The sequence below is a fragment of the Lutra lutra genome, chromosome 14 (assembly GCF_902655055.1).
Source record: "Lutra lutra chromosome 14, mLutLut1.2, whole genome shotgun sequence".
Classification (NCBI taxonomy): Eukaryota; Metazoa; Chordata; class Mammalia; order Carnivora; family Mustelidae; genus Lutra; species Lutra lutra.
The window spans coordinates 60,892,427-60,916,383 of record NC_062291.1 but is presented as its reverse complement, the minus strand read 5'-3'; the positions used below and the strand labels follow the sequence as shown (position 1 = coordinate 60,916,383).

Below are 23,957 nucleotides of genomic sequence, written 5' to 3'. Positions count from 1 at the left end.
CCCAAATCTTCCTGCCTCTAGGCTGGGCCCGCATACTCCAGCCCTATGGTCCAGCTCTCACCAGCTCTGTCCCAGCTCCCGCAGCCCCACTTTCCTCCCTCCACGTCCCTACAATCAACCTGACCCCTCTAGAACGCCAACTCTCGGTTTCTCACACTCTCACGTGAAACACACAAAATAGCTTCTTATATTATCTCTCAATACCCAAAAGAAAGAGTCCGTTGTTTTTTGTTTGTTTGGTTGGTTTTTTGTTTGTTTGTTTGTTTGTTTTGTGGTTTTTGTGGTTGCTGAGAACGACCTATAAGAGGAGCCTGGCTCCATGGCCTCTCCCGTCTCCCTCTTCCCTTCTATATACCTCCTTTTCCTACCTGCGGGGGATGGCATGGGTCCCTGCTCCTTCTCCTCCAGTGCCCTGTCACTCTCCTCTTCGTTCCCACTTCTGACAGCTCCCGGAGCCCAAGGCATCTGCCTGTGCCTTCATGTCCTGCCTGGTCTCCAAGGCCCCTCCAGTCCCCAGTTATGTGTTTCTTACACAGAGCCTCTTCCTTATTTCCTCAGCTCCTGGGTTCCTGGGGGAGGACATGGCAGCTGGGCCCAGGGCCTGGCCCTTGGGAGAGCTCTGCCAATGACTGTGTTCCCGTGCTGCTATCACGCCTCCTGCCGGGGGGAACCTATATCCCTTGGTAGGTCTCGGCGTCAGAATGTACAGGAAAGAGACCCACTGCGAAGAGCATCTTTTTAGTTGTGTATACAGTTGGTCCCTAACTAGTTTTGCTGACTGGGCTGGGACAAAGTGAGTGTCTAAGTGAAGACGGACAGCTGACCTCATACCTCTCCAGTACGAAGGTGACATCACTGTAGCCAGGCCCCTCTTTTGGGGGGCTAAATGGACCGTGGAGTATTACAGCGTAAACAAAGATTGAAGGAAAATTTGACTTCAGTTTGCCCAAATTATGAAACAAAGAATCTTTAGCTGAGCCCTACTATCACCCACTGGCCCAAAGACTGCCTCACTGATTGACCTGATGGGTCAAGGACAAAGTGTCCAGCCTTTGTCTATGACTGCAGGACACATCCTTTAGAACTTCCTCTCTTTCCTCTTGGCCTTGGAGCCTTTTTGCCAAAGAGCACACACACACAGCCATACACACTGACAATGTCAACCTCTGTGCCTAGAAACCATTGTGAACCGTGTTCAGGCTGTACCTTGCCAACACCCAAACAACAGATTCCACGGGAGGAAAACTTTCAACCCCATGGTGTACTGGTTAAATTTCATTTCCCATCTGTTTATTTCACTTGGGATAGGGACATTGGTTAGTGAGTTACTGTTTCCCATGCCTCAGATCTGTCAGGGGCCTCTCTCTCCTTTCTGGACTCAAGCACACGGCCAGGTGCGCTGCACTAGCCACAGCTGCACCTGTAACTGCTTCCCTTGCAAGAATCTGAACTCTGGACACCTGGAGTGGTGTGTGCGGGAAAACAGCAGGGATTCAGAGAGGTGGCTGGCCAGGTTGGAAGCCTTCACTGCACTCTTTTAAAGAACAGGAAGTGAAGGGGTGCCTGAAGGGCTCAGTCGGGTAAGCTTTAGACACTTGATTTCAGCTCAGGTCATGATCTCAGAGTCCTGACATCGAACCCCACCCCCTTCACTTTGGGCTCTGCAGGGAGTCTGCTTGGGATTCTTTCCTTCTCCCTCTGCCCCTCCCCCTGCATGGTCTCTCTGGCACAATCTCTCTCTCTCTCTCTCTCTCAAATAAATAAATAAACAAATCTTTAAAAAAGAAAGAACAGGGGCGCCTGGGTGACTCAGTGGGTTAAAACCTCTGCTTTCGGCTCAGGGCATGATCCCAGGGTCCTGGGATCGAGCCCCGCATCGGGCTCTCTGCTCAGCAGGGAGCCTGCTTCTCTCCCTCTCACTCTCTGCCTACTTGTGATCTCTGTCTGTCAAATAAATAAATAAAATCTTAAAAAAATAAATAAAAAAGAAAGAACAGGAAGTGAAAAAGAAATACATAGACATCATTTCCTCTCACTATGAGACCTCCAACTCCAGGTAGCAACAAGGAGGGACTAAGGACAAACCTGAGAACTAAGAGAGGAAGTCACAGAGCTGGAGATCTAGGAAGCTGGGAGCAGAAAATGGAGCTCTTGGCTTAGGGTGTTCCTTCATCAGTCCTGCGGACAAGCTGGGAAAGGAGGTCTCCTATCCCCTGTGGGTTCCGAACAAGCCCCTCTTCAGAGTGTAGGCTCTTGGTAGGGTTTGTGGGGGGAGGGGTGGCATTCATCTTCTGCACCAGTTACTATCACGGCTCCTCTTTCTCTGGGAGCTGTGATGTTCTGGTCTATAAGCACATACCATCCCATGTACAACCACACTCTCTTGCAGGCACTGGAATAAGCCCGTTTCCGGAATGTTCCCTCCCACACCAACTTCCAACGCTAGATTCAGTCCCTGGATCTACTTTGCATGGGAATTGGCCCCTTCTGCTGAAATACACATAGCTCTGCTCCCTCCCCAACCTTCCCTGCTCCGGGCACCCTGTCTCCCTTCTCCAGGGGCTGCTCCTGCCCAGCCCTATCTCCCCTGGCTAATTCCCCCTGTGGCCCCTGTATTGAACTGTTGTGTTGTCCATTTCCCTGTGACAAGGGCTCTGGTTACAGAATTATTGATTGGTTTTCATGCAGACAGATGGGCCTTTCCTGAGCTCCCATCGAAATCCCTGGCTCTATGGGCTGATCGTTGCCTCTCGGGGTGGAGGACTGCACCCGGAGACCACCCTCCATGCAACCTTCTTTGCCCAGGCTGTGGACGGTAATAAATGGAGGCAGCCTGAACGATAATAAAAGCAATTGAGTAGGTTACCTGTGCAGACACAAGATTTATGCCTCTTCATATTTGATGTGATTGTTTTATTGAGTTCTCAAAATAGTTGGGACACTAGTTAGTTAGGAGGAGTTTCCCTGTCTTGTAACTAAGGGAACAAAAATGGCTTTTCAAGGGGTGCCTGGGTCGCTCAGTCTTCGGGCGTCTGCCTTTGGCTCGGGTCATGATCTCAGGGTCCCGGGATCGAGCCCCACATCGGGCTCCCTGCTCGGTGGGAAGCCTGCTTCTCCCGCTCCCACTCCCTGTGCTTCTGTTCCCTCTCCCACTGTCTCTCTCTCTGTGTCAAATAAATAAGTAAAATCTTTTTTTAAAAATGGCTTTTCAAGGGGCACCTGGGTGGCTCAGTGGGTTAAGCCTCTGCCTTTGGCTCAGGTCATGATCTCAGGGGTCCTGGGATTGAGTCCCGCATCGGGCTCTCTGTTCAGCAGGAAGCATGCTTTCCCCGCCCCCTGTGCCTGCCTCTCTGCCTACTTGTATTCTCTGTCTGTCAAATAAATAAATAAAATCTTTAAAAAAAAAAATGGCTTTTCAAGAGGACAGCTCCAGCTCATTTGAAGAAGTAAGATCAACAGTCGTACCCAGTTCCCATTTTAGTCTAGCGATGGGTGATCTAGCAGGAGAGCCTTCTCTGGGGAAGGATGGGTGAGCAAGCCTCCTCAGACAGAATCTGGTGCATCTGTTTGCTCTTTGTGGCCCCCAGTCTGGTAGGCCCCGGGCCACAGAAGGCAAGTTCTCTGTCCTTATTTCTCCTCCTCCTCTAAGGACAGAGCCTCCTTCTTAGTCCACCAACTTGCCTTGGCTCTTTGCCATGAGACCAACAGCCCAACAGCTACAAGGGCATGGAGATGTGGCAGGTAAAGCCACCCTTCTGGCCCAGATTCATGCCAAGCCAGGTCTAAGAGTCTAAGAGTCAAATGTGCAATGTTCTAGAACCTGAGTTTCAGAGAAAGAGACATAAACTCCGGCTCTGAACATATCTTCAGCATTCCCAGCTTCTTTGGATTGGCCTTCAAATGAACAGCTGACCCACTACTGTCACCCCACTGCCAGACCTCTGATGAGGCCCTCGAATGACGCAGGATGGAATCCTTGCATAACACCGGGGCTGCAGCCTGGAAGCCAGTGTTGTCACCACTGGGAAAATGAACATGCTTACTTAGAGCCAAACAGGCTGAGGGAGAGCGTGGGGTAGCAGGTGATCAGTGAGAAACTGACTCTGGAAGAGTCCACTGCAAAGATCTAGGGGCAGGGAAGGCCCTGATCCCAAGAGTGTAGGGCAGGCTGGAAAAGTTAAGAGAGCAATGGCCTTTCCATTGGCTCATTCTAAGAGATCCCCCTCGGGGGATCCTTGGTAACGCTAGACTCTACCTGGAGTTTGTACTGATTCTTTCAAAGGAACTCTAATCTCTGCCCACAGCAACGGCCAAATCAGAAGACGCTGGCATATAAACAGGAAATCCCTTCCTGCCTGGTCAGTTGCTCAGCGACATAACTGGGTGACTTTTCCCCCCTTCAGTAGCATGGATCTCCCTCCCTCTCTTCCCGCCCCGCCCCCAGGCCATTTCTCCCACCAGGTTTCAGTCTCAAGTCACCTGTTTATAAACCTCGGTCCACTACAGGGACGGCAAATAAGCTGAGGGGCGGGCAACTCCATGCTTAGCGGTCAGTAATCCAATATCGAGACTGAGTCACAGAAATTCCACGGACTAAGCAATCCAGTCATCCCCCTGGATTTTCAGCAGTGGTCTCTAGGGACAGGAGTGTGTTTGGGAGGCATCCCTGACCCACTCCGCTGACTCAGAGAGGTATTTCTCTGAGGATTTACCAGTGAAGTACGTGGACGGAATGTCCAAGCCTTTATCGCGACAGGATCAGAGAAAACCAAAACCAATTTTAAGGTATGGAGGCAATTTCGTTTATAACCACAACAGCACATTTCAAGTGCGGCAACAACATCTGTTTTGGGAGGAGAAGACGAAAAAAAAAACCTCACAATTTGGCTCAGGTGGGTGAGTGTGTGTGGACTTCCTTTTTTGCCAGCCACCAGCACACACACACACCCTTACGACGGTTAAAAGTACCAAAGACAAGTGGGCATCGCACCAACAGTAAGGCCCTATACTCAAGAACCACCCCGAGGCACCACACTTCCTGCACAGAGGAAAATCTCCAGACCCTTCCTATAGTGAGTAAAAATATACAAAGTTCCTGAAATCACCAATGCTGACAGAAACATCCCGCCTTTATCAGTCTTCAGGGTGAAACTAAATCTCAGATAAACCTTTCCCCCTTCAGAGCCAAGCACCCACAGGGATGAAGCCGAGGACATGCGGGCCTAGACACATCCCTCCAGCCCCAACTCAGCAGCACAAGCGGAAGCCCTCAGAATTCTTTCCCAAATTGGAACCATGGTAGGATACTGTCCCAGAGCGAAGTCAAGAATACCTTGACCGCTCCTTGTCGGCAAAGCAAGCTGGGAAGCCTAGTCACAGACCCAGGGCTGGCTCTCCATGCTGCCAGTGGCTTCCCTGTTCCTCTCTTCCCACTCCCTCTCCATCTCCAGCAACACTTGCCCATGGAGGGCCATTTCTACACACCCAAAGGAAGCCTTGGTGCCCCTCAGGTGGTGGGGTTCCACGTGATGAGCAGATTCCATAGTTGTCATCATTACCAAGCTGAGGCCGTTCTTTTCCTACTCCCTACCCACCCTTCTACTTTCCCCCAGGGCTGGGGAGTGCACCCCCAGGCTTCTAAGATCAATCCTGGGGTCACCTGTTCCCTGCTTTCTGTGGCTTTTCAGAATGAGCTTTCCCAAACTCCTGCATGAGCCAGGTCCCTAAAACATCTGAGCCAGTGAAGGTGTATGTTGGGGAGAGGAAGGGCAGAGTTCTAGACAGTGGGGGCGTGGGAGGCAAGGGATGCTGGCCCCAGAAGTGCCTTGATTGCTCCAGTCCTCCAGCCATCAAGAAAAACAGACCACCTTAACTGTGCATGTCGGGGTCCTCCAAAGCCTTGCAAATCCTACCACTGATGACAAGCATTTCTCTTGAATGTCCCCCAGGACCCCAGCGCCCAGTCCCATCAACATCGTTCCTCATCATGCAGATCTCTGTTCGAGCTCGCTCCCAGGACCAGCAGACAGCCACGAGGCTGAATCTCCAGATGGCTCAGAAAACAAATGCTTTGTCCCCTGCCCTTTCCTAACCACCAATCCTGTCCCAGCCCCAGAGCTTCACCAGCCTCCTCTGGCTTTTAAATGCAAAAGACACATTCCTCTCCCAAACCACCTAGAGTCTTAATCCAGCTCCTTCGAAGGTGTCTGAATGTCAAACCGCTATGCTTTCAGTACCTAGCGAGCCAGGCCTGGGGAGCTGGAGGGTTTTCGGAGGGTGTATAATTAGCTGATCAGTATTATGTTACCCTGTTCATAACTGAATAACCATTTTAATACAGATGGCACACACTGGGATAATTTCTGGGGTCGCCTCGCAGTACGTTACAGCACGAGTGTGGCAGAGGGAATCTTCTTTAGCCAAGGTACATTCTACCAGCTAATTTTACCTGCTGTTTTCAGGATGATTTGGGATAATTCCATATCATTTGCAAAATATTTAAAAAAAGAAAACTTGATACGTGATGCCAGTTTCAGAAAAAGGCACCATCTGAATTATTAGTTGTCCTGATAATGAGTCTATGAAGAATACAAAGAATAACAAGGGTATGAAACCCTCAGCCTTCTTCTCACTTGGGAATCTGCCCTAAAATGGGGGGCAGGGGTTGAAAGGTTGGCCAAGCTGTCTGGAACTTGTACAGGGTCTCTGCTGATGTCAGATAGTACAGTTCTACGATGCTGAAGCCATCCTGGGTACCTGCATCCCACTGCTCCTTGTGCCTGCTCTAGCCGACACAGGCCCAATTTGCACACCTGCACGGTGTGTACACACATGGAGCGTCCATGCGTACCTTCCCAGAGAGCAGGCTGGAGGGCTTGGGGAGTGGGAGGCTACCTTGCACAACTCCAGCCTGTGTCGGCCCATGTGCCTGAGCCTGTCACTGCGCAGACCTCTCCCTAGTCCTATGCATCCCAAAGTGGAGCTGGGGGTCTAGAGCTCTCCCTGCCTGCCTGGTGTCCCACTCCTTGTCCAGCTCCTCTGCTCCCTGCCAATTGCTGGCTGGTGGCTAGCGTTTGCTCTCAGGCCTGGACACTCGTGTTTATAGGCCGGAAATCTGTGCGGAGCTGGCTAGCAAGGCCTGGGCTCCTGGGAGGCAAGCTTTGTGGGAGTTGGCAGGGAGGGTGGGGAAGCCAGGACAGGCGGCTGCCCCTGGGGAAGGGAGCATGCCTTTAGAAAGGGAAGTCTGTTTGGAAACGATGAATAGACACTGGTCATTTTAAAGGCTTCAGCTTAGACTGTGATTGTCTCTAGATACCGAGGCACGTAATCTTGGAGTCTTAATTACCACAAACACTTGGATTCATTTCCAGGACGCCGGCGGGAGAAGCCTGGCAGGGAATACCCAGCCCTGAGCTGGAGACAGCTCTGTCTGTCTGTCTGTCTCTCTGCCTCCCAGGTCTCCTCCCTGCCGGAAGGACTTCAGGACTTCGGGGGGCTGAGAGCCTGGAGCACAGGCAGGGGCCGGAGAAAGATCAGAGACCACAAGCTGGGAGATGCCCTGATGGGCAGGAGCAGGGAGCTGGAGTCCCGCCCTGTAGACGAGGCTGGTTTGCTCACCTGTTGATGGAAGAGACGCTGGGCACGGTGTCATTGTCGCAGATGCCCTCAGCCAGGAGCCGGTCTCGGATCTCCCAGGCGAACATGGTGGGGTTCTGTCGCTTGTATTCAGCAATCTTGTCCACCACTTTGGGCGTCGCCACTTTGGGCTTGGAACCTCCAATCACTCCGGGCTTGATGCTGCCGGTCTCATAGTACCTGCGCCGGGAAGGCCGGCGGGGTCAGCGAGAACAGGCCATGGCAGGGGGCAGAGAGGCTGCAGGCTTCAGGGCGGTGGAGCCACGCTCCCACCCGAGGCAGCAGCGTGGAGGGAAAAGACTCAGCCTGGCTGAGCCAGCTTCCGGAGGGTGCGCTTGGCTGAGGCGAGGGATGGACCGAAGGAGGAAGGGGAGGATGAGAGGGACACTCCCTCCAGGAAGACAGTCATGCCGGGGACTGAGAGCAGAGCACACCAGCGGGAATAGGTGCCCCTGGGAGTTTGAAAGCCCGGCCTTTTATTTAGAAAGAACAGGAGGAACAGCAGGATTCCAGGCCTCCAGGCCCACCAGGGCTGAGGCCCCCACCTCCAGCCCTTTCCTACTGAGCATGGAGCCCTGGTGAGAACCAGGACCCTCCTGTCCCCTCCCCAGGGCTGATTTTTACTTTCCTCTTGGGGACCCATTTATGCTCCCCACCCTGTTCCTCTGAGCCCCCCAGTCTGCATGAACTATGCTTGGAGAGGACTCCCTCCCTGTCTGAAGTCTGGGATCCGGCAGCCTCTTCTCAAGAACCCTAAAGCTGGGCAGGAGCTGAGTGACCCTTCTCCACCCTTACTCCTGGGCCCGTGACCACCACCTGAGTACTCTCTCCAAAAGAAGCAGCTCTCTAGGTTCCCCCCAGTATCCAGATACCCCGTCTCCCACTGGCATCCTGGACTTTGAGCCAAGTCCTTGGTCTGGAGACCCAGGCCCTCGGGCTGAGGAGGCAAGGCTTCTCCCAGGGGTGGCTCTGAGGCCCTCACCTGCCCAGGATTTTGCTGACACAGCCGTGGCTGACCCGCAGCTGCCGGGATATGTCGCAAGGCCGCACCCCCTGGTGGGCCAGCTCCACGATGCGCTGCCTCACCACGTCGGGCAGGGGCCGGCCGTTCACAAACACCCCCCCGAGCTGGTTCACACCCCCGTGCCCTGCTGGGGAGAGACAAGAAAAAAACACAACACCCCACACACAGCAGGGACCGGCCATTAGTCAGGGTCCGCGGCCCAGGACGTGCAAAGGGAGTAGGCAGGGCGGAGGGGCATGATCTGGGACTCGCGGCAGAACGGTGGTCCGGTGGTCCGCCGCTGCCGAGCAACGCAGGGCGACTGGGGATTGAAACCCACGGGCCGTAGAGACGCGGAAACGCAGACGCAGGAGAGCAGGGAAGAACACGGCTCTAAGACCAGCACCTCTCAAGGGAGAAAGTGAGGGAAGGAATGGAGAAGCAGGGTGAGAAGAGGGCAGAGGGGGAATTAGTGCCAGCAGGAAAGAATGTAGGAGAGGAAAAGAAGGGCGGAGCAGAGAGCAGAAGCAGGGCCAAGCGGGATCCCGCCTGAGCCGCAAGCAAGGGGGAGTCGTTGGTATGTGTTAGGGCTTGGAGGCAGATAACTTGGGGCGTGGGGTCTGGGACCGATTGACTCAATACAAAAGGGCTCTGAGCAGAGAGAGGGGCTAAATGTCTGACTCCCTCCTTTTGCTCCCTACCTCTTGTATCTATTTTTAATCAGAGTTGGTGTTCCTGCCTCCTTCCCTGTGTTTTTGTTTTTGTTTTATTCTGGCTTTCGATCGGGATTTTTCCTTTCCTTTATGTTTTCTATCTTTAGATATTTCGAGGCCATATTTCCCACTTGAATCCCTAGTGTCTAAAGTTCAAAGAAAGCCAGGTGGAGGACGGAAGGCTGAAGACGCAGGGGTCCGGTGTCCGTGCTCAGAGCCGGGAAAGCAGCCGGTTGCTGCGCGGGGCTCCCATGGGCAGCAGCCAGAGAATGCAGGCTGCCGCCCGTAGCCAGGCTTGAAAGCCACTTCCTCCCCTAGGTAGCATGGTACAGGTGGCCTAGACAGGCTGAGGGCTCACGGGACACCCCGTGCTGTCAGCCAGAGCCAGCTCCCATCCCTCCGACCTCTTAGACCTCGGCAGCCTCCCAGGACACCACAAAGCAAGGGCATTTGCTCTCATGGCCAGGAGGAGGGCGCAGGGTCTCCAGCGGGGTCCTCCAACCTCGGAGCCAAAGTGGTCACCAGATATCAGGCCCGAGGACGCTGCGCGGCGCCCCATTCTCCCTGGCCTACAGCAGTCTAGAAATCCTGCACCCAGAGCAATCACCCAGAGCCGCAGTTCCTGAGCAATCCAAGCGCAGAGTTCTAGTGGCGGGCCTGACTTGGCCAGGAACCTGCAGCCCGGGTCCTGCTGGCTTCAGGCGACTTTCGGAGAAAGCGGGAACATCTGCGTTCAGCTCATTTCTTTCCCATCCCCTCCTGGGGGTACTGAGAGCAAGGGCCGGTGAAACCCCTGGGGAGAGGCTTCCGATCTGCAGGCTGGGGGAGGCTAGAACCTCTTTTATTTGCCTCTCATTCCCGCTACTCTTCCTACCTCTAGCCCCACTCCTCACCCCTCCCTTCCCTCCAAACCCCGACCATCAATAATTTAGGCCCCGGGAGAACTCGCGTTACCGGTATGAAAAGGCGGCAGCTGCGGGCAGATTAAAGATGAATAATTCAGCCTCCCCCGGGCTCCGGGCCCGGCCTCTCGTCCCCAATCTAACGGAAGGGGATGGGAAGGGGGCCGACAGGAGTCCTGGGCCGCGGGCCGGGAGCCGCCCCTCAGTCGGGCCTGGAATGCGCCACTGCCGCCGGCGCGGACTGGGGCTGCTGCTGCTTGCTGGCCCGCCCGCCCGCGCCACGCTCTCTCCCTTCCTCCGACCACCTTCAGCACGCCTTGCCCCCTTTTGGGTTTCAAAGTGACACCCAGTGGGCGGCTGGGACTCGGCAAATCCCCCGCGGAATCGGCCAAAGAGCGAGAGCAGAGGCGGCCGGGCAGGGAGGCCGGCGGGCTGGGCGAAGACTGCGAGAGGACCGGTTCCACTCGCTCGGAAAAGGAGACAGGATTTCTGGCTCAGCTGGTGGAGACCAGCGGCGGCCCGAGGCTCCTGACTCGGATTACCTGTACTTGGAAATTATTTTTAAAAATATATTTTACCCCAGGAGTATTTTTTTTTAAGCTCACCCCTGTAATGCTAATTATAAGCTTAGAGAAAAACAGAGGTCTTCCTCCTTGGCTCTCTTTTCTGGAGTACCAATCCAAGCCAGGGCTAAAAAAGTTTCCCAGTGAAAAGTTACAAATCATCCTCAATTATTAATCTACAGAGGAGGAGAAGTTTTCTATTTAGAATCTATTTATCTAAAAAAAAAAAAAAGACTGCAAAAAAAAAATCTCTGAATTGTTCTCCAAGCTAAAGACATAGGACATGAATTAGATAAATTCAAATTTCATTAAAATAATTTCCTCTTTTCCTCTTTTTTCATTTTTTCTCCCCTTCTCTTTCCTGGATAACATCCTTTCTGTTTTCTTTCTTTTATTTTCTTCCACCTTTTCAAAATTTCTCTTTCCTTTCTCCCCAGCTTGGGCGTTTGCCTTCCTTTTGTTCTTTTCCCCTCATTTTCCCCCTCTTTGACTACCCACTGGCCAGGTCACTGGCTGGACCATCTTCACCATGAAGTGGGAGGCCAGCAAAGAGCTTCCAGAACTGCAAGCAGAGCTTGGCTCTGCCCAGGGGCCGCCTGGCAGGCTCCTCTACTCCATCTCTTCCTGACTTCGATTTCTCCTTGGAACCCTTCTTTGTTTTTAGAGCATCTCTCAGGGAGAGGTGGAGAAAGATGACCACCGTGTCCCGCCAGTCTCAGCCTCCCAACTCAAGTAGAAGAGAAGGGGAAGGAGAAGGAGAGAGGAAGGAGGGAGAAAGGAGAAGGAGAGAGGAAGGAGGGAGGAAAGAAAAGAAGAGGAACTATTACAAGCCAGCTCACAAGAAACCCTGGCTAGGCTGCCAGGGCCTGGAGATGCTGGGAGCTGAGGGTCAGTTGGGGGCACCCCACCCCCACACTCTTCTGCCTGATTGTCCTGACACTGAAGCTGCCGGAGCTAGGAGTCTCCTCCTGGACAAGTACACTCAAGTTTGAGAAAGGTAGCGATGAATGGAGGGTGGGGGAGGATGGGAGAGTGAGAGAGAGAGAGAGGTAGGTAGGTGAGAGGGAGACAGGGAGAGGGAGAGAACAGAGAAAACAACACAACACAAACCCCTCTAAAACTGCCTGCCAATTAGTCTCCCAGTCCAGGGCAAGAGGGTGACCAGGGAGTGGAATGGCTAGAGCCAGGGCTGGGGGCTGTGGATTGATGACCTCAGAAGGAGCAGGTGGAAGAAAGGAAGACAGGTGATGGGCACCAGGGAAAGTAGGAAGGCAGGTAGAGGGATAAGTATTGGTGACATAAGGCAGAAGAGGGAAACTGGAGGCTTTAAGACGCTGGAAAATGAGGGGAAGAGGAATAACGAAAGGGGGGGCCTGGAGAAGTCAGCGCAGTCTCCAAAATGGGACCTGAGCGCAGGGGGCCAGGGCCGCGCCGGGACTGGAAGGGAGAGGTTTAGGACGGGGAGCCCCGAGCTGGGACAGGAACCGGGCGCCGGTACTCACGGTGCATCGCGGAGAAGGGGTCTGCTTTGCAGTGCATATCCATGGGGAGGCAGAGGAGCGGGAGCAGCGCGGCCGCCGCCGCCGTGTCGCCTCTCAAACTCAACTTCAGGACTTGAGGAGAAAAGGGAGGGACGTTGGGGAGGGGGGCGAGGTAAGCGGGCACCCAGCTGCGGCGGGGCGGGCGGGGGACGCCGCGGTGAGCTCCCCGCGGGGACGCTTCCTGGGCGGATCGGAGCTTGCAACCGCAGCGACCGCAACTTCCCACCGTCGGGGCGCGGGGCTGGGCGGTCAGCAGAGCGGCCCCGGGGCGGCGGGCCGGGCCGGGGGGATCTGGGGGCGCATGGCGCGCGCGGCAGCTGAGGCTACGGCTGAGGCTGGGAGGGGGGAGGTGGCTCTCTCACTCCCCTGGAACCCGGTCATCCGAGAGGCGGCGGTCGGAGAGGGCGAGGAGCTGGGGCGGCCCGAGGGCGCCGGGAGGGGAGCCGGGCCGCTCCAAGTGCCGGTGAGTTGGCGAAGTTGGCAGAGAAGTAGCAATCCTCGGGATGTCCGAGCGGGCGCCTCCGGGAGGGGAGAGCGCGAGCCGGGCCCCCGCCCCCCGGAAAAGGCAGGCGCACGCCGCGGCGGCCGAAGGGCCGCGAGGGAGGGAGGGAGCCGAGCAGCTCCAGCAGCACTGGGCTGGCCCCAGGTGGGTTGCGGCTGCAAGAAGACTCGGCCGGAGACTGGAGCCTCCGCTCCCGGTGTGTGTCTCTCTAAAAGCTGCAAAGCCCCCTCCAGACCCCCTCCCCCTCCCCGCGCTGGGAGATGGATGACTTGTCAGACAAAGGCAATAGATTCCACCACTCTGTGATTCGCCAGCGCCGGAGCCCCGAGCTTCGGCGAGGAGGGCCCCGCGCCTGTCACTCCGGTGCCGGTGAGGGGAGGGTAGGGGAGGGGGAAACGGGAGGGAGGGAGGAAGCAGCGGGCGAAGGAAGAGGGAGGGAGGGGAGCGGGCCAGGGGGAGGGGAAAGGGGAGCCCGGGATTAAAACTACACTGAGAAACGAAACTCGCCGATAAGATAAACGTTAGATAAGGATAAAGAGCGGCCAGTCTAATGAATATTCAGGCAACGACCGAGTGCCGCGGAGCGCGCCGCTCTCGGAAGCCAGGCTCACAGTCCCAACTCACCTAGCCCTGCCATCCACCGGCCAGTGCCCGCGTGGGCCACGCGGCCCCGAGCCCAGTCCGCATCCCTAGTCTTAACCCCCCTCCTCTCAGCTCTGAATTCCCTTCCGTTCCTTCCTGAGTCTTCCTTCCTCTCTCTGGTCCTTCCCTTTCGCCTTTCCCTCCTGAGGTGCCTCCCCACCCACGCACCCCCAATTCTCATTCCGGGGCAAAGTGCCCGGCAGTTTGTCCTCTCTCATTCCACGCGCAGCTGCGCGGAGGACTTCCCTCGTCCCCTTGGCCATAAGAGTCTGGGTAGCCCAGAACGCTCGGTTTAGGATGGAGCTGGAGACCTCCAGCGAGGACCCACCTGCCTCAGTGGGACCCAGCGGACGGTGGGAGAGCCAGGGACTTGGCTTCTGGACCCTCGGGTGGCCTGGGAGAAGGGCTTGGGGAGGGAGACAGTGCAGAGCGACTGGTCGCTGGCGGCAGAGGACGCGGGAGCCGAGGTTTGCTCTCCCCGGCTGGAGAGAAGAGGCTGCGAACGAGGCTGAGCGCCGCCCGCTGCCAGCTTGACGGATCCCGAGCTAGCGCAGGAGGCGCAGCGCGCTCGGCCGGGCCCCGCTCTTGCCGGAGCCGCTGCCCCAGCCTCCGCAGCCTTCGTCCGCGCTCGCTCGGGTCCCCTAGTACGCACCAGTCAGGAGAAGCCCTTTGTCTCCTAACTGGTTAAGTACAGAATATCCGGGAGATCTTTATGAAATATTTTCCCTCGTCTCATAAATCATCTTGGCACTTCAGCTGATGTTTTAACTCTCTCTCCCTCCTTCCCTCCCTCCCCCCGCTTCCCTGGGTCTGCGAAAGGGCGGCTCAGGGAAGCCCGAGCTCTGCTCTTGCTGCTTGGTCTCGGGGCGCCTCTGGCCTCTGACTGCAGACCTTGGCGTCCGCGAAAGAACCGCAGCCTCACAACGCCGTCCCGCTGGCCAGTGCCCAGGCAGCAGCTAGGCTGGGGGACACACCACCCCACTCAGCCAGGAGACTTCTACTGGGCCTCTTGCACCCAGGGGGTGGGGGGTGGTGGTGGTGTTCAGAATGCCCTTAATCCTCGGGCGGGGATCCAGCCAGGCTCAATCCTATAGGATTCTGAACCACCCACTCCTTAGGGCTGACTCAGCTGGACATTTGCCCTCCCCCTTCCTGGATCCTCCGGAGCCTAATCTGCTTAATCCACCTGCGGAGTAACTTTTGGGAGGGAAAAACAAAAAATAAAAAAACAAACTTCTCTCCAGCCCCCTCCCTCCCAACCCTCACTCCCTCTTCCCGTGGGCGGCCAGGCTAGTTCCCTGGGGCTGGAGGGTGAAGGCGCAGGGTCTAGCCCCGAAGGTCAGTCTCTTCCTCTAGAGACCTGCAGATGGCGCTCCCGGGTTTGCTTTGGCCTCCCAACCCCACGTACACGCACTAACTTTGTGTGGGGAGCGAAAAAAAAAGAAAACACAGTCCGGGCAGCCTAAGGGAAAGGCTCCCAGGCTTGGGAGAAAGGAGCTTTCAGGTTGTATTACCTGGTACAGCCTTGGGCTTCCTTCAGGAAGGTAATTAACCAAGATTGGGTGGAGGGAAAGGCACAGGGGAAGGATCCTTATTGAAAGGAGCTCAGAACTCAAGGAGCCCTTTGCCCCCAGGTTTCCCTACATTGGTCCAGAAAGTTAAGTCTTGGGGAGTCGGAACTACAGGAGGAATAAGACTGTAGACAGTCCCCCCCACACACACATAGACTCATTGATTTTTCCAGACCCAGCTAGACATATCTCTATGTTACACATACTATGAAGAAGTGTGGATGCAGACAACAGGCATTTCCATGTATTGGGCAAGAGGGATGTCACATTTTGTGAAAGGGGAACTTAATGCACAAGTGTGCTACAAGTTATACTCGCACACCTATCTTTCCCATGTACCCCCCAAGGAGTGAAGACCCTTCCGTGACAGTTCACTTCCCAGGTGGCCTCTGAGGTCCCAGAATCACTCCCACCCTGGTCACCCCCACTTCCTGGGACCCCTTCTCCAGCATTGCACTAGTTGGACACTCATCCTCCCTCCAATCCAGCCCCTGGCAGCTTCCTCCTCAGGTCCAGCGCATTCGTGGGTCTAGAAAGTTAAAGAGCAATGATCCCTGATGATTAGAAATGCTTTTAGCCCAGGCTCTTCCTTCTCCTATGGCTCCGGAGCTGGCCTATAGATTTCTCTCCAGGCACTGGCCTCTCCCTCTGATGTTCCTTTTCCTGTTCTTCCCATTCTTTTTCTATAGAGTCTAGTAGAGGAGGAAAAAAAAAAAAAGCAAGAAAGGGGAAAAAGGAAGAAGAAAGTAGAGGAAAGAGGAAAAGAAAGAGAAATAAAGAAAACAACCCAACCCCAAACACAACCCGGGCTCCGACCTGTCAGGGTTGGTTGCTTTTCCCGTCTGCCTCTAAATGAACCTTTTCTCTCTGGTGTTTTCAAAGCGGCCCTTCCACCCCCCAACCTAGGGGCATTTACACTTCAAACAAGGCGCCCGCCTCCCTGCGGAAATTTAAAGGCAAATAAACTTTTGGGGAGTTGCTCTGATACCCATCTCGGGATTTGCTTCATTAGCCGCCTCTGTGCATCTGATCTGCCCAATAAATCTTCCTTGTGGATCTCCGTTCCTTCACCTTCTCCGCTCCCTTCCCTGCCAGGCTCTCCCACTGCCCCAGCCCTTGCCTCCTTTCTGGAGGCTGAGTTGCAGCTGGCCTGACTCTCACAATCCAGGACCTCCTCCCCCGGGTGTAGGTGTGGGAGAAGCAGGACCCCCCTTGACTTCCTCCCCCGCACCCCAAGTGGACAAACGCACAGGCATCCCAAGCCAAGCATGACTAGTGCTCCGAGCTACCAGATGCGTTTCTGGACAGATTGTGCATGAAGTGAAGTACTCGTGTAGACCCTGTCCGCTTCCCCCACTTACACCAGCTCTCTTCTCCACCCTTCTGCTCCTTTTCTGGTTTCCCGTTCCCTGGCCCAGTGCTTCCTGTCGGGGTGAGGAAAGGCAAAGGGGTGGCTACCTCTTGGCTGTAGGCAGAGCCCTGACCCAGAGCCCAGACTCACCCCTCACTGCCCCTCCACCCCGACCTGGAGCAGTTTGGGCTGGCAGCTGGGCCCTAGGAGGCTGGGGGCACCCAGGGAGCTTCCCAGCCGGGCTCCTCCCCCTTGGCCTGGGCTTGTCCTCCTCCTTCCACTCCTTCCACCTCCTGGAGAGCGGCAAAGGGAGCCAGGGCCAGGCCTCTGAGGGAGGGGATTAGAAATTCCGAAATTAAATGTATCTCCCTAGGAAATGCTCCCCACTGCGCGGACCAAATTAAACGCATTAAAGTTCAGGGGGGAAAAAAAGCTGTTTAGAACCAAGGGGGGAGAAAACTAGTCCGAAGGGATGAGAAGCAGAAACAGAGGAGGGAAGAGGGGAAGGTAGAGCAGAGCAGCAGCTTCGCCGCCGAGCTCCTTTTCTGAATTAGTCCCGGTTTTGGAAGTCACCGCCACTGGCACCAGAAGAAAAGAAAAAAGCAAAGAGAAAAAAAGTTCGCTGACAATCCAAGTGTGGGACGGCCGCGGCCCACTCGCCCTCTGGGTCCTGGCGCAGCCCGGGGCGCCACTCTCCGCGACCAGAAACCAGGCCTCCGGCGCGCGCACCCGGCCCCCTCTCCAGCTAGGCCTGACCCGCTCCTGCCCGGCCCTCTCCCCTCCCCCTCCCCATTCTCTCCCCGCCCCTCCCCCTTCCTAGCCCTCTGGTCACGTTGGAGGATGGCTTTTTTTTTTTTTTTTTTTTTTTTTTGGAAGAGCTTCTGGTACAATATGGAGCACCATGGGCTGCAATTTCACACTCCACGGCACATTCCCCCTAAAGCTACTTTCTTTTTTTTTTTTTTTCATCTAAGACCCCCTAATTTCTGCTTCCTCGCTCCCTCCCTTGCTCCCTCCCTCCCTCTGCTCTCACTCTTCTTTTCCCGCTTTTGTTCCCAATATTTGGGCTCCCTGCGTGAAGCCCGGGTTGATGGGGGGGCGCCTCCCGGCTGGCCCCGCCCGCTCGGTCTGTTGGTCCTGTGGAGGCCCGGCGCACGTGCTGCGCCTTTATCCTCACCGGCCCCTCCCCCTTGAACCCGGCTGCTCCTCGCCAGAGGTCCCAGCGACCTGCCCGGCCCTTCGCAGCCCCTTTGAGGGAAAACGACAATGCAAGCCACTTGGCCACCAAAGCGGCCTCTTAGCGGCACGGGCTTGCCAGGTGGCCGCCGCCAGTGGGCCACCCGACTGGGGAGCTGAAAAAATTGTCAAGCCAGGAGAAACTGGGCCAGTAGGTCTACAGGGTAGGAGTGGAGAGCCCTGTGTTACCGAAAACAAGTGGAGGGTGGGAGCCAAGAGGCCCACAGAGGCCGTGAGGCTCCCAGCTCAGACCTGTATACAGCCTGTCCCACACACCCCCACCCAGACACTCATGGACTTGCACAGCTAAAGGGGCCACTCACCCCACAACCCAGAAGAAGCAGCAGCCACCACATTCACAGTCCCTTTCCCTCTTTGGGCCTCAGTTTTCTCACCTGTAAAATAGGGATGATTACCTGTCTTGCCTACTCCATGGACCAAAGCACTTTGAAAACAAAACATTTCTGTGGTAGGTTAAGGAGTAAGTGCTCAGCTTTCTGAGCCTTTACCCTTCCGCAAAGGGAAGGAGGGATCTGAGCTGGTTAGGCAAGCCAAGGGGTGGTGCTTTCCATCCAACTTCTATCCTATAAAGGAAACAAGAGGATTCCTTGCTGCCTCCCTTAGTGTGTTCCCCCCTTTCAGGATTTTTCCTCCTTCCATTGACTATACCACACCCTGTCCATGTTTACCACTCTGCTCTGTCTTTCCTGACACTCCATTCTCACTCCTTCCTGCACGCTCACCCTGCTGCCTCAGCACAGATGCTAGAGGAACCGTTAAAGTCCTACCCCCCCCCCCCCAACAGCCAGGTTAATTGCAGCCTCAGGCGCGGTCCCCTTCAGGCCAGTCTGCCAAAACCGTTGGGAGGTGGCTGGACGATTCACTGAGACGTGGGAAAGGAAATCCCGTCCAGTCTGGTTCCAAACAAAGAAAGTTGGTCCTCCCAGGACCTTCAGTCAACCTGCCAAAGCCGGAGCGGAGCTGAGACCGTGGGGAGAGGACTGCTGAAGGGGAGTCGTGGAAGGCGGGGAGAGAGGAGGGGAAGAAAAGGGACATGAAAAGGGTGCTGAGGGAACGGAGAAGACACCTGTCTCTGGAAGGCCCGAAGAGGCTGGTTTGGACGTAGCCGGGGTCCCCAGCCGGCCAACACCTCTTCCCTTCCTCCCCAAGCCCGGGTGAGAGAGCGCGAGTGAGGCTGTGCCGGGGGCCCAAGTAATGATTAACACCCGCTCTCAGCCGGGCCTGGAGCCCGCAGCCGGACCTGGCTGGGGTGGAGGGAGAGACAGTACGGGCGGGCCCCAGACCGCCCCGGCGCTCCCCGCTACCGCCACCGATACGTAGGGGGCTGCAGAGGAAGGGGGCAGGCGGGAGCTAGCTGGGGGGCCGCCGAAAGGGAGCGGCGTGCAGGAAAGAGGGGAGAGCGCGACTGCAGATGCTGGACAGGCCAGAGGGGAGCGAAGGAGCCACAGCCGACGTGCAAGGAAAGGAAGGGGCCAAACGCGGGCGCGCGGCTCTGCAGCGCAGAGGAATAGTTAGAGAGGGGCGGGAGCACCCCGGCGGGCTGAGTTTTGCCGGAGTTGCGAGCAAGCACCAAATCTACTCTGTCGGATCCATCCGCGGCGCGCCCGCCCTCCCTTCCTCCTCTCCCAGCAGCCGAGTGGATGCGAGGAGCAGGCGGAGAACGCGCCAGAGCCGGGAGCGGGTAAGGCAGGAGGAGCCCCGCCAACCGAACACAGGGAAGCGCTGGGCAGGGCCGCCAAGGCGGGGGACTAGCTGCTGGGCGCCGCGAAGTGGCTGGAGACAAAGGACCTGAGCGGAGGGGAGAAGGGAAAAGAGTGGGGCTGATAGAGACTGGGAGAGAACCAAAGCACAGGGGGCTCTCTGGGGACCGGCTCTCCTGCCACCTCCGCCCACTCCAGCCCAGAGCCGGGACGTCTGGGGGGCTCGCTCCTGTTCCGGTGTCTGGCCCGTGGGCCTGTGGCCTGGGATCGGGGCAAGGGGTGTTGCTGTGGCTGTGGGGGCCCTGTGTGTGTGAGAGAGAGAGAGAGAGAGTGTGTGTGTGTGTGTGTGTGTGTGTGTACGCGCGCGTGCGCGCGTGTGTCTGTGCGCGCGCGCGAAGGTTTAAGCAGACGGGAGGGGGGCGGAGTGGGGGGAGGAGGGAGGGTCTCCGCTGTAGGGTTAGACCCCAGCCCCAGGCTGCTGCAAGCCTTTGCCCTCCACCCTCCGCGGTACAGAGCCACCCACTCCCCGAACTTGAAACAAAAGGGCTGCACCGAATCCCTCAGGAGCCAGGACAAGGGCTCTTCCTGGAAAAAGTGCTTTGGTTTGAGACTCTAAAGGTCACTGCATCCAGGATTATTTCTTAACTTTCTGTAACTGCTCCTAGGGGGAAAAAAAAAGACGCAAAGTAAATCTTGGACAGAAAAAAGCCCGGGTCCCAGTAGTTTTCTCCGTCGTGTCTGGACCAGCGGTGAGGTCTAGACCCGCGGCAAACGAACAGATTGAAGAAACTGACTAATGGAGGGAGAAAGCCTCTTTCCATTTCTAAATCAATTAAGGAGAATTTCTGATGGGTCTCTTTGAGGGCTGAACATCTCTTGGTGAGGGGATCGCCTGAGAATGTTGTAAGGGTGCGTGGAAGGTGTGTGTGTGTGTGGGGGGGTGGATGGAGAAGGGTGTCTGGGCAAACAGCTGTGTCCTAGGCTGGGCTGAGATAGGAGCTCAGGACCCATCTCCAGCCAGCACCCCCCCCCCTCCCTTTGCCCTCCGCTGAGGCTGCTCCGAGGCCAAGGCCTTCTCAGCCTCTTCCTGCGGGGCCGCCAATCAATCCTGCAGGTCAACACAGCAATTAATAACGGGGTGAGGAGGCCTGGCAAAAGAGGGAGGGGAGGCGTTGAGCTGTGTCTCCCCCAGGCTCTGAGGGTCCGGTGGAGGACCAGGGAGTGGGAGGGGTCTCTGAGGGCAGAAAGAAACCTGGGAACTCAGTGTGGGCCAGGGAGTGGGCCCAGAGCCCCAGGAGGGAGAGGCAGGGGACCAGGGACAGAGAGCCAGAAAACCAGCTAGGACAGGCCGGCAGGCATCAAATAAACGTCTTATTTTTATGATTCTGGGGGTATAGGCGACGAAAGCCAAAGACCACAATTGACCTAGTTGCAGATTCTCTCTCCTTCCTCCATGCTTCGCCTTTTCCTGGTGGTTTTCGCTACTCCAGATCTGGCTCAGCGACACTACATAAAACCCGCATCCTTCGCAAACCCGGCTGCGGCGGTTGCGCCAGGGCGTCAGCCAGACACGCTTGCTCGCGCGCGTGTCATTGTCATTTTGAACTAGCCGGATGAGGCCAAAGGGGCGCGGGGGCCGCCTGGGGGACGCAGAGCCCCCGGGGAGCTGTGCCCCGGCCAGACGTGCCTAAAGTAGAAATTAGGGCCGGGGCAGGGGGCATGAAAAGAAAGAAAGCGGCTCCGAGGGCGGAAGACTCCGGGGCTCCGTGGGGCCGGCTCGAAGGGAACGGTGGCTTCCTTCTCTCAAACACAGCCCTGCCTCCTGCCCAGCTCCGATGCTCCTCCCCACTCTTCCCCCAGGCCGCGCTGCTGGCTGGACTGCGATCCCCGCAACGGCCAAAGCGGGAAAAGGAGGGAAGGGAAAGGGAGTGCGGTGCACAGCTGGTCCGCCCGGTCCCTTTACCACCCGCGCCAGGAGTGCGGCTACCAGTCCTGGCACAGGTAGGCGCAGGCGACCCTGGGGAAGCGCCCTGGTCCTTTCTGGAGTATCCCACGCGCTCAGAAACTTGGAGTGAAGGCCCTAACAGAGCTCAGGGATGCCCCCCCCCCCCAACCCCGCTCTGCTTTCTCCTTCCCGAGGCTTTGGGGAGGAGGCCTGGCTGCATCAGCTGGGAGACTTGCCGGGACTGGGAACCCGTCTGCGCACCTCAGGCCTGCAAGGCAGGAAGAGCTGCCTTTGGAGAGGGAAAACAGAAGAGTGGGAGTGTCGAGAGCCTGAGCAGAGGGACTGGGAAACAAGGAGGGGTGGGGGCAGGAGGTGGTAGGAAGCAAAGTAGATGCAATGAGTGAGGGAGAAGCCTGGACAGGAGAGGAAGAAAGGGGGAGAGAGGTTTCCAGGAAGGCCCAGCCATTAGGTCTGTCCTTGGGCTGCATATTTATACGGTCGAGGGGGTGCACAGATGGGCTCTCAATTGAATTCCATCTTCAACACCATCAGAGATTGATTTTGTACTCGCTTTTAATTTTGCCATAATTAATTAGATCATTACAACTGTTTGCTATTGATCTCCCTACTTAAACCTCTGGTGCAGAGGGGTGGCCCAGAGCCCTAAAAGCCCAGGAGACCACAGTTGACACTCCTGGGGGCCCCAGTTTCCTAGTGGGTACAGGCGCCCAAGGGGGAATGGAGGCAGCCCAGGGACTGGGCCAAGAAGCTTAGAGGAAGACCAATCCTGAGAGTGGAAACTGGATTATCAGCTGAAAGACAGAACCTGAGCTGTTGGGGTCTGGCAAAAGGGGTGGGGGAGACAGGGGAAAGGTGAGGAATGAAGCAAAAAAGGGCCCAGAGTAGGTCCTTGACCTCTGTGGGATTATTTGGAAAACTTGGAAACTGATCCAACCCTGTCCCTCCCCACCAATCCAAAACTAAACTTGGCTACCTGGCTTCACACCCCCCGTGCTACTCTAGGGCACGTAGTGGGCAGACAGAGTTGAATTTACAGGCCTGGAGGAGAGAAGGAGGGAGGGGGGGGGGGAAAAGGAGCAGCCCTCCACTCCCTTAGCCCTGTGGGTCAATGGGTTCAGATTCTGTTCTCCATCTGGGTCCCCTGGGGCCTGCTATCCCTCCCCTTGCCTCAGGCCTCCCTTAAGTTTATTTTGGTGGCAGAGCCTTTTCTCCAAACATCAGACACATCTACATCAGTGCTTACATTTAAGTTCAAACTCAAAGACACAAGACCCTCATACACGTGCACACAGACATGTGCACACAGAGTGTCCCCATCCGCTAACACATATGCACACCCACACCCACACTCCATTCCCACTAGAAACCAAGGCCTTCCTTGTGCACCCAACTTGGAGGAAGTTGTGCAAAACATTTATACACTGCAAAGCGGAAAGATAAAGTCCTAAAGGCACAACAGAATGGAAAAGCCCGGTTCTGTAAAGAGACCAAGAGAAGTTGTAAAACTCACGTTTTCTGGGTGGAAAGTTTTTAGCAGATTTAGAGGACACCCGGAGGGAGAGCACAGGAGGTCCCACCTGTGGGGAGAGGCCGCAGAGCCCCAGTCCCCAGCAATTACATTGGCCCCCGCCACAGGGCAAACACAGAAGGAAGAAGGAGTGGGGTCTGCCCTCGGGCCGGGTTGCCCCATCTTTCCCACATGCCGCCCACCCCCCCCCCCACCACCCCCTGCCTGGGGCGCTGACCAGTCGCTCCTCGCTCTTACCTGCACGGCCCGTGCGCTGTTCCATGCTCTGCGCCCCGCCGCTGCCGTCCGGGCCTGGGTCTCGCTTCTCGGCTCCGCCGCGGCCCGACAGCGCGTCTCGCCTGTGCCGCCGCTGCCCCCAGATCTGGGCGCAGCCACCCAAGACCGAGCGGCTCAGATAACCCCGGCTGCCCGCTGCCTGGGCTGTGCGTCCGCTCGCGCCCGCGCTCGCACAGCCGGCCGCGCCGAGGCACAGCCACGCGCGGAGGAGCCCCCGGCTCTCCGCCCCGCGCACACGCGCGCACACGCACCCAGGCCCCGAGCCAGCCGCTGGCACGCCGGCGCCCGCGCTGCCGGAGGCACCCAGAGACCGAATCCCCAGCCTAGATGCCGGCACACCCTCTCACCCCACCCCCTCTTCTTCACTGTCACACGCTCCCCGTCAGCCGCCCAGCCTCGCACGCAGGGGCGTCTTCACTCTCTTGCACTCCCCAACTTTGTGCGGCCCCCTTCCCGCCCCCATTCTCAGCTTCGCCCCATTCCGCTTTCCCGATGTGGGGTTCCACAGCCTGCCACCCCCTAACCCCCGTCTCAGCCTCAGTTTCCAGGCCCTGCAAACGCACCCCAACTTTGTCAGAACGCAGGGTCGCTCCCTGAAGGTCCTTGTCACCAATGCATTATGGAATTGCTCACTAAATTCTTCACAAGCTCTCCTGTTGCCGATTCTTTTTCGTTTTCTTCTTCTTCCCCTTCTTCTTCCTCTTCCTCCTTTTCCTCCCTCTCCACCTCCTCCTTTTTCTTCCTCTTTGCTTCCCCTTCTTCTTCTTCCTCCCCCTCCTCCTCTTCCTCTCTCCCCTTTCCTCCTCT

The 23,957-nt window shown here is 56.6% G+C and overlaps 1 protein-coding gene across 5 annotated transcripts in view; it reads right to left on the bottom strand.

The window, feature by feature from the left end:
• Window positions 1-23,333, bottom strand: part of PAX2 (paired box 2) — a 90,946-nt gene extending 67,613 nt beyond the window's left edge. Inside the window, exons 1-4 of one of the 5 annotated variants that reach the window (XM_047702974.1) lie at window positions 23,112-23,333; window positions 12,319-12,429; window positions 8,618-8,786; window positions 7,618-7,815 (exon numbers count right to left, since the gene is read on the bottom strand). In XM_047702974.1, coding sequence (XP_047558930.1) covers window positions 7,618-7,815; window positions 8,618-8,786; window positions 12,319-12,429; window positions 23,112-23,136 — 503 coding nt within the window. In that variant the 5' untranslated portion in view covers window positions 23,137-23,333. The remainder of the gene's footprint in view (window positions 1-7,617; window positions 7,816-8,617; window positions 8,787-12,318; window positions 12,430-23,111) is intronic. The other 4 variants (XM_047702975.1, XM_047702970.1, XM_047702971.1 and 1 more) reach the window with 4 other exon arrangements.
• Between the last annotated feature and the right edge of the window lie 624 nt (window positions 23,334-23,957).